The sequence below is a fragment of the Callithrix jacchus genome, chromosome 16, assembly GCF_049354715.1.
Source record: "Callithrix jacchus isolate 240 chromosome 16, calJac240_pri, whole genome shotgun sequence".
Lineage (NCBI taxonomy): Eukaryota > Metazoa > Chordata > Mammalia > Primates > Cebidae > Callithrix > Callithrix jacchus.
In genome coordinates, this window is record NC_133517.1 from 53,214,103 (window position 1) to 53,222,873 (window position 8,771).

The window sequence follows — 8,771 nt, forward strand, 5'->3', positions numbered from 1 at the left end:
GGGCTCAAGCAGTTCTGCCTCAGCCTCCCAAGTCGATGGGACTACAGGCACATAACACCACTCAGGGCACCCTAACTTGATTTTGTAGGTTTTTTTTTTTTTTTTTTGAGACAGAGTTTCGCTCTTGTTACCCAGGCTGGAGTGCAATGGCGCGATCTCGGCTCACCACAACCTCCGCCTCCTGGGTTCAGGCAATTCTCCTGCCTCAGCCTCCTGAGTAGCTGGGATTACAGGCACGTGCCACCATGCCCAGCTAATTTTTTGTATTTTTAGTAGAGATGGGGTTTCACCATATTGACCAGGAGGGTCTCGATCTCTTGACCTCGTGATCCACCCACCTCGGCCTCCCAAAGTGCTGGGATTACAGGCAAGCACCATCAGGCCCGGCTAATTTTTTGTATTTTTAGTAGAGGCGGGTTTCACTGTATTACCCAGGATGGTCTCAATCTCCTGACCTCATGATCCACCCACCTTAATTTCCCGAAGTGCTGGGATTGAAGATGTGAGCCACCACGCCTGGCCAATTTTGTATTTTTAGTAGAAGTGGGGTTTCACCATGTTGCCCAAGCTGATCCTGTACTTCTGACCTCAAGTGATCCACCTGCCTCAGCCTCCCAAAGTGCTGGGATTACCAGTGTGAGCCACTGTGCCTGGCCAGTGTTGTTTTTAAGATGGGGCAATTGCAATGAGCTTGCTGGATGACACAGTGGGTCTGGGGTGCAGGAGAGTGCAACCCCTCTGCTCTGGGGAAGCCAGCCTCAGGCTGAGGCATGAGCAGGTGACACCCTCAGCAGCTGCTCCTGGGCTACTGAAGGGGGTTTCAGCTGGGAGGGGTGGGGTCACATGAATGGAGGGAATGGAGGAGGCCTGTAGCCCAGCACTGAGACCTCCTGGGGAGGCGGCTGTGTGCAGACAGACTGGGCACAGGGTCAGGACCAGACCAAGACCTTTGTCCTGAAGCTAAAATAGGCTCTGGAGCCATGGGAGGCTCCAGCCGGCCACTGGTACTGGGGTCATGTGGGAGAGAAAGGGCCAGTTTGGGTCCGCAGCATCTTCAGGCTGTGTGCAGAGCTGCCCCCCTTGTGGTCCTGGGACCCAGAAATTTTCTACACCCACAGGTGGTCTCCCCTAAGGGCCCCCAGAGGGATACCACTGTGGGTGGGCCTAGCGAGAAGGACACCATGAGATCTGCTGCATGGCAAGGTGAGGCCAGAAGGGGAAGCACCCTGACCCCAGGACACTGGGCCCAATGCCCGTCCTGCCCTGCTGCGCCCTGCCCTGTGCATGGCAGGACAGAGTCCTTGGGCCTCAGGAGCCCAGCTCCCCACCCCAGCCCCACCCACAACACTCAGGGTCAGGCTGGCTGGGCTGGGCAGGAGGCGGCATCCAGGCTCCCACTTCGCAAAGCTGCCCTGAGATCTGCTGCCCCTTCCCCCAGACTTCCTGCCTCCACCACCGCAGTAGAGATAAGGCCTCTGGGCTCAAAGGCCAGAGAGGGAGTCCGCAGGGAGGGCAGGGCTGGGAGCCACAGCCTCCCTGCCCCCAGGCCTAGAGCTGGGGTCTTGCCCCAACCTTGTCCCGACACAAGCCTGGCCAGGTGGCTGCTGGGACCCAGGTCCGTCTCCTGTTTGTCTGTGCTGGAGCTTCTTGGGGCTGTCCTCAGCCTAGAGGAGCGTGACGCAGCAGGCACCTTTTCAGTTCTTTCAACCCCATCACCGTCCCCAACAGGGACCACAGCCCATGACCCAGGAGGAGAGAGGCCCATGTCCCCACCCCCAACCGGGCCACCAAGGGCGTCTGGGCAGCCTCTGCTAAGGGCTGTCAGGAGGGGGCCGAGGCCTGGGCCTGGGGCTCTAAGAGCATCTGTGAACCTCTGCCCTGCGTCCCCCAAGCTTGGAAGCAGCCCCCAGATGGAGAGCCAGAAGGGGACACCCTGGCCCTGCCTCACAGCTTGGGGGGTTGCTGGCAGAGGAGCAGATACCCAGACTGCCCATCCAGGGGAAGGGGCCCAGCCCTTGCCCCCCACAGGCAGTGGCTCCAGGCTGTCGGGGAGGATCTGCCGCTGGAATGGTTAACCCAGGTAACTCCAGCAGCCAATCACAGAGCTCTGCAGGAATACCTGGGAGAGGTCCTCACGCGGGCGGGTCCTAGCCCAGCCCCAGTCTGGCCCCAGGCAGCCCCAGCAAAGCCGCCCTCAGCCAGCCCAGAAGCAACACCCACTGAGCACACTGGGAGCTGAGTATGGCGGCCCTGGTCCCGCTAGAGCTGGGGCTGCTGCTGGCTGTGCTGGTGGTGACGGTGACGGCGTCCCCGTCTGCTGGTCTGCTGAGCCTGCTCACCTCTGGCCAGGGCGCTCTGGATCAAGAGGCGCTGGGCAGCCTGTTAAATACGCTGGCGGACCGTGTGCACTGCACCAACGGGCCGTGTGGAAAGGTAACAGCCCCACCCGACGGGTCCCGCAGCCCTGGCCTCTTGCCGCCTGCTCCGCCCTGCTAGCCAGCAGCAAAGGACCCTGGGCAAACTCCAGGAGGCGGCGGAGGCTGGCAGTAGTACCTGGGCACCCTGCCCTGCCTGCAGGCTAGAGCCCACCCTTCTGCTCATTGGGGGCAGACGGGTCTGCCTCTCCATGGACACACAGCCCCTCTTCTCCCCAGGACCCTGGGGCCACCTCCCCCTGCTGGCCCCAGCCATCAAATTGGCAGTGGCTCTAGGGGAGTCCCCCGGGAATGGGGGACCACTGTTGGGGACCCCTCTGCATGCACCCCGTAGTTGGGGAAACAGAACAGGGGCCTGGGGAGACAGAAGGACATAAGGAGTTGAGAATGGGTGGCGGATGCTGTTGGACATGAGAGGGAGAGGAGTGGGAAGGGGCCTGCTGGGAAGCCCCTTGGCTGGGCTGGCTTCTCCTCTCCCTGGTGGGCCCAGCGCCCCTGCCCACCCATCTCTGCCCACAGTGCTTTTCTGTGGAGGATGCCCTGAGCCTGGGCGAACCCCCGGGTCCAGTCCTGGAGACTGGGTATATCGCCCGCCTCAGTGCCGCTGCTGCCCTGTACCTCAGCAACCCCGAGGGCATATGTGAGGGCGCTCAGGCTGGCGGCTGGGCCTCTCATGCGGATGACCTCCTGGCCCGGCTCGAAAGCCCTGAGGGCTTGATCCTGGGCCTGAGCAGGCTGCTGCAGAGGATGCAAGCCCGGGCTGCTGGCCAGGCCCTCAAGACGGTGAGAGAGAGACCAGGCAGACTAGGGGAATGGGTGACGAGGGCCCCACAGCCAAGGGGGCCGGGCCTGCAGAGCCTTTAGGGAGCCTGGGGGCCTGGAGAGATGCCTGGGGGTCGGCCTCGGGCTGGGGATTCACAATGTGGGGCTCACTACTGATCAGGTGGGGGTCTCATGAGGAGGGAACCAGAGGGCTGAGTGGGAGCCTGGGGCAGCTGGTCCCAGCAGGGAGGGCTGCGGCTCCAGGGAGGGCTGGGCTGGTGGGGCACATCCTGCCTTGGAGGGAGATGCATCCAGCGGGTGGGTGGCAGAGCTGCATACAAGGTCACACTGAAGGCTGAGGCCAGGCCCCTCTTCCTCAGGCCTGCGTAGACATCCCGCAGCTGCTGGAGGAGGCTGTGGAGGCGGGGGCTCCAGGCAGTGCTGGGGGCGTCCTGGCTGCCCTGCTGGACCACGTCAGGAGCGGGTCTTGCTTCCTCGCTTTGCCCAGCCCTCAGTACTTTGTGGACTTTGTGTTCCAGCAACACGGCAGTGAGGCTCCTATCACGCTGGCCGGTGAGGCCTGGGCTGGGCTGTGGATGGGGGCGCCCCTGAGCCCCAGCCTCTGTGTCCCTGGGCAGCAGGGCTGGAGCCCACACAGACTCATGGTGCCGACCATTCTCCCTGCCAGAGCTGTCAGCCTTGATGCGGCGCCTGGGGGTGGGCAGGGAGGCCCATGACAACCACAGTCATCAGCACAGGAGGGCCAGCAGCCAGGACCCTGTGCCCCTCTCTACCTCCAACAGCAGCTCCAGCGTGTGGGACACGGTGAGCTGTGCCCTGGGGTAAGATTGGCCCCACTGGGGTCTGCTCAGGCCCCTGACCTGTCCTGCCACTCCCAGGTATGCCTGAGTGCCAGGGACATGATGGCTGTGTATGGACTGTCGGAGGAGGCAGGGGTGACCCCGGAGGCCTGGGCCCAACTGAGCCCTGCCCTGCTCCAACAGCAGCTGAGTGGAGCCTGCACCTCCCAGCATGGGCCCCCCGTCCAGGACCAGCTCACCCAGGCAGAGAGTGAGTGCCTGCCCTGGCACTGCGCTGGCAGCTCGGAGGTGGGACCCATGGAGGGAGGAAGAAGTGGCTGCAGAGAATGAGGGATGGAGAGAGCAGGCAGGGGCTGGGGGTAGAAACAGCAGACACAGGGAAAGGGGGGTCTCCAGGAGGGGAGTGGCACTTTGAGGCAGGAGGGTCGGCTTGAGTGAAGGCCTGGCGCACACTGAGCACTTGCAGCCCCGGTGAGCAACACCCCAGAAGCAGGGGCTGAGTCTAGAAGAAAAGCTCTCACTGGCCTCATCTGCCCCCAGGCTATCTGTATGGCTCCCTGGCCACGCTGCTCATCTGCCTCTGTGCCATTTTTGGCCTCCTGCTGCTGACCTGCACTGGCTGCAGGGGGGTCACCCACTATGTCCTGCAGACCTTCCTGAGCCTGGCAGTGGGTGCACTCACTGGGGACGCTGTCCTGCATCTGATGCCCAAGGTCTGTCCCCCACAACCCTCCCTGACCGCCGCCCTTCCTTCCCCACCTTGGACTCCCAGGCCATGCCCTCCAGGGCCCTTACCCACCCCAGCACTGAACCCTGACCCCTCTCCCTGGGTCTGGGGAGGAGGTACCCTGAGACCCCTCCCCCAGTCCAGTGCCCCTACTCCCCAGGTGTTGGGGCTGCACACACACAGTGAAGAGGGCCTCAGCCCACAGCCCACCTGGCGCCTTCTGGCCATGCTGGCCGGGCTCTACGTCTTCTTCCTGTTTGAGAACCTCTTCAACCTCCTGCTGCCCAAGGACCCAGAGGTCAGGCTTCTTGGGAAGGTACCTGAGTTGAGGGTGGGTGTGCTGGGGCCCCGGTGGACACTGAGCAGTTACCCTCACAGGACATGGAGGACAGGCCCTGCAGCCACAGCAGCCACAACCACGGTGGCCACAGCCACGGCGTTTCCCTGCAGCTGGCACCCAGCGAGCTCCGGCAGCCCAAGCCACCTCATGAGGGCTCTCGCGCAGACCTGGTGAGTGGGCGCCGGATGCCCCACTCCACGCGGAGCCCCTCCCACCGGCCCCGTCCCATGCCCACACTCCCAGTCCCACCCCAGGCCTGCGGCCCTGTCTCCCGCCCCACTCGAGGCGTCCCTCCTCTGCCTCGCCTGCGGGTGGGACTCACTCCCGCTCCTCCCAGGTGGCGGAGGAGAGCCCGGAGCTGCTGAACACAGAGCCCAGGAGACTGAGCCCAGGTGAGCCCAGGGGGCGACCCCGGAAGGGCTGGGGGATCTGGGGTTTGGGCGGAGCGCGAGCGGGGCCGGGGCTTGGCGGTAGGGGACAGGCCACGTGAACCCACGGCCCCTGCGCCCGCAGAGTTGAGGCTGCTGCCCTATGTGATCACGCTGGGCGACGCCGTGCACAACTTCGCCGACGGGCTGGCCGTGGGCGCCGCATTCGCGTCCTCCTGGAAGACCGGGCTGGCCACCTCGCTGGCAGTGTTCTGCCACGAGTTGCCACACGAGCTGGGTGAGCGGCGGGTGGGGCCTGAAAGGCGACGGGCGGGGCCGGACAGGGCTGGGCGGGGCTTGGCGGCAAGGGGGCGGGTCCCAAAAGGAGGCGGGCGGGGCATGTAGATAGGAGGGAGGAGCCGTTGCCGTGGACCCGCCCCCAGGGGACTTCGCGGCCTTGCTGCACGCGGGGCTGTCAGTGCGCCAAGCGCTGCTGCTGAACCTGGCCTCCGCGCTCACGGCCTTCGCCGGTCTCTACGTGGCACTCGCGGTCGGAGTCGGCGAGGAGAGTGAGGCCTGGATCCTGGCGGTGGCCACCGGCCTGTTCCTCTACGTGGCGCTCTGCGACATGGTCAGGATGGTGAGGGGAGGGGGCTGCTCTGGGCAGGGAGCTGAGCTAGGGAGCTGAGCAGGGGCGCTGACCCGGTGCCCACCTGCTCCTCAGCTCCCGGCCATGTTGAAAGTGCGGGACCCGCGGCCCTGGCTCCTCTTCCTGCTACACAATGTGGGCCTGCTGGGCGGCTGGACCGTCCTGCTGTTGCTGTCTCTGTACGAAGATGACATCACCCTCTGATACCCTGCCCTAGTCCCTGGCCTTTGACTCAAGACCCCACACCCCACAAACCTACAGCTCAGAAGCCAGAGCCCCTATAGAGGCCCCAGTCCCATCTTCAATAAAGACACTGTTGTCCTTGGAGCCTGGCTGTGCACTGCTTGCTGGGTGGGAAAGGCCCTCAGCTGAGAAAGGACCATTATGGCAATACCTTCTTCCCACCAGGGTGCCTCGAAGAGAAGCCGGGAGAGTTGCACTCAGGGCCTCCCAGGCAGCCAGTCTCAGGCACCTCTTTTTTGATGTGGAGACCCTACTTGAGTGGGCTCAGGCAAGTTCGCCAGGGTGTGTGGGCAGCAGGTGGGACTCTGTCCCCAAACAGTAATCAAACTTGCTTACCCACTGCTTACACAGGTGAGGGCTTATTTCTCTGTCAAGGAAAGCAAGCCTGGAGATATCAGACCATAGTATGTGGCAGCCCATTGCTCCTGGGACCCCGACCTCTTCCGACTCTGTCCTCCTATCCTCAGCAGAGGCGTTAATCCTGAGTCCGCCTGTGCTGGCCTCCTAGGGCTCCCATAACACAGCCTACCACAAATGGAGGGACTTAAAAGCAGAAATTTATTTTCACCGTTCTGGATGCTAAAAGTTAGAAATCAAAGTGTCAGGTGAGCCACACTCCCTTTGAAACTCTAGGAAACAGCCTGTTCCATGAGGCTTTCCTGGCTGCTGGTGGCCCTGGGTGTTCCTTGGTTTGTGAACAGCATGAATCCAATCTCTGCCTGTCTTCACATGACCTTCTTTCTTTTTCTTTTTCTTTTATTTTTTGAGACAGGGCCTTGCTCTGTTGCCCAGGCTGGAGTGCAGTGGCGCCATCTCAGCTCATTGCAACCTCTGCCTCCCGGTTTCAAGCAGTTCTCCTGCCTCAGCCTCCCAAGTAGCTGGCATTACTGGCCAGCTGGAACCTGGCACTATGGCCAGCTAATTTTTGTACTTTTAGTAGAGATGGGTTTTCAACCATGTTGGCCAGGCTGGTCTGGAACTCCTCACCTTGTGATCTGCCCGCCTTGGCCTCCCAAAGTACTGGGATTACAAGCGTGAGCCACTGCGCCCGACCTTGATTAAGGAGGTCTGGTGGCTCACCCCTGTAATCCCAGCACTGTGGTAGGCCGAGGTGGGTAAATCATTTGAGGTTAGCCGTTCAAGACTAATGTGGCCAACATGGTGAAATCTCGCCTCTACGAAAAATTCAAAAAAATTAGCTGGGTGTGGTGGCGGGCACCTGTAATCCCAGCTACTGGGAGGCTGAGGCAGGAGAATCGGTTCAACCCAGGAAGTGGAGGTTGCAGTGAGCCGAGATGGCGCCACTGCACTGCAGCCTGAAGACAGAGCAAGACTCCCTCTCAAAAAGATAAAATAAATAAAAGGAGGTTGGGTGTGGCTCAAGGGTCACACACCTGATCATCCAAGTGGACCTTCCCCCACTGCCCAATGAACCAGTGACTGGATTTGGATGCGACAAAAACACAGATTTCCACCCCATTTTCTTGGGGATAACGATACTTTGTTGTTTTATTTCTCATGATTCTGTTTGTTTTTTTTTTTTGATTTGAAGTCTTGCTCTGTCACCAGGCTGAAGTGTGCAGTGGCGCAATCTCGGCTCACTGCAACCTCCGCCTCCTGGGTTCAAGCAATTCTTCCACCTCAGCCTCCCGAGTAGCTAGGACACAGGTGCGTGCAACCATGCCCGGCTAATTTTTTTTGTATTTTTAGTAGAGATGGGGTTTCACCGTGTTGGCCAGGATGGTCTCGATCTCTTGACCTCGTTCTCCGCCCACCTTGGCCTCCCAAAGTGCTGGGATTACAGGCGTGAGCCACCGTGCCCGGCCTCATCATTCCGTTTCTAAGTCCTAGGTCCGTGCCTGGTCCGGGATCCAAGGTCCTGGAAGCTGGCACTGGGCTCGCTGTGGGGAGGTACCGGTGAGCAAGGCGAGAGTACAGCACTGGACTCGCGGGCTCGCGGGGTGCTGTGTTGTCCGCGGGAGTGTTGGCGGCAGGGGTCGCTCTGCGCGGGGACACTGGGCAGAGGGGGCGTGCGGCCTCTCTAGGAAGCTTTCTCGGGGTCCTGACGCTAGCGAGGCGCCATATCCCTCTTCCGGACCCCGGGACGGCACCTGCACCCAGGGCTAGGAGCGGAGTCGATTTTCTCTGCAGCCGTCCTGGGTCGGGGGCGGGGAAGCACCCCCGGCCGGCTCCGAGCCGCCGCAGCCGCCCACCTGCGGCTTCCAAGCCGCGCTGCTCCGCCCGCAGCCGAGGCCCAGCACTTCGCGCGCTCGGGGTTTGGGGTCCGGACGCCGAGCCGCGAGACCGCCCCGCACCCCGGGCCACCAGGGGCCGCTGCTGCCACTGCAACCACTCCCACGCGGCGGCGCTGCGCAGGCGCAGAAGCCCGGAACCTCCGCGCGGAGCTTCCGGGCCCAACCGGACCC

General features: G+C 62.3%; 1 protein-coding gene across 2 annotated transcripts; it reads left to right on the forward strand.

Moving 5' to 3' along the window:
• The first annotated feature begins 2,160 nt into the window (after positions 1-2,160).
• Positions 2,161-6,429, forward strand: SLC39A4 (solute carrier family 39 member 4). 2 transcript variants are annotated; one of them, XM_002759165.6, is made up of 12 exons: positions 2,161-2,433; positions 2,955-3,218; positions 3,578-3,770; positions 3,886-4,022; positions 4,097-4,268; positions 4,559-4,731; positions 4,906-5,043; positions 5,124-5,255; positions 5,423-5,477; positions 5,599-5,751; positions 5,897-6,084; positions 6,178-6,429. In XM_002759165.6, exons 1-12 carry the CDS (start codon positions 2,242-2,244, stop codon positions 6,304-6,306), a joined length of 1,926 nt encoding a protein of 641 aa, XP_002759211.1. In that variant the 5' UTR covers positions 2,161-2,241; the 3' UTR covers positions 6,307-6,429. The 2 variants fall into 2 exon arrangements, with proteins under 2 accessions (XP_002759211.1, XP_008981245.1); XM_008982997.5 differs by lacking the exon at positions 2,955-3,218.
• Positions 6,430-8,771: the final 2,342 nt, after the last annotated feature.

Bases quoted from the DNA above. Each gene is read 5' to 3' on its own strand.
- SLC39A4 (XM_002759165.6), top strand. From the start codon at position 2,242: ATGGCGGCCCTGGTCCCGCTAGAGCTGGGGCTGCTGCTGGCTGTGCTG. The intron at 3,219-3,577 runs GTGAGAGAGAGA...CCTCTTCCTCAG, and splicing joins CTGGCCAGGCCCTCAAGACG to GCCTGCGTAGACATCCCGCA. The intron at 3,771-3,885 runs GTGAGGCCTGGG...TCTCCCTGCCAG, and splicing joins GGCTCCTATCACGCTGGCCG to AGCTGTCAGCCTTGATGCGG.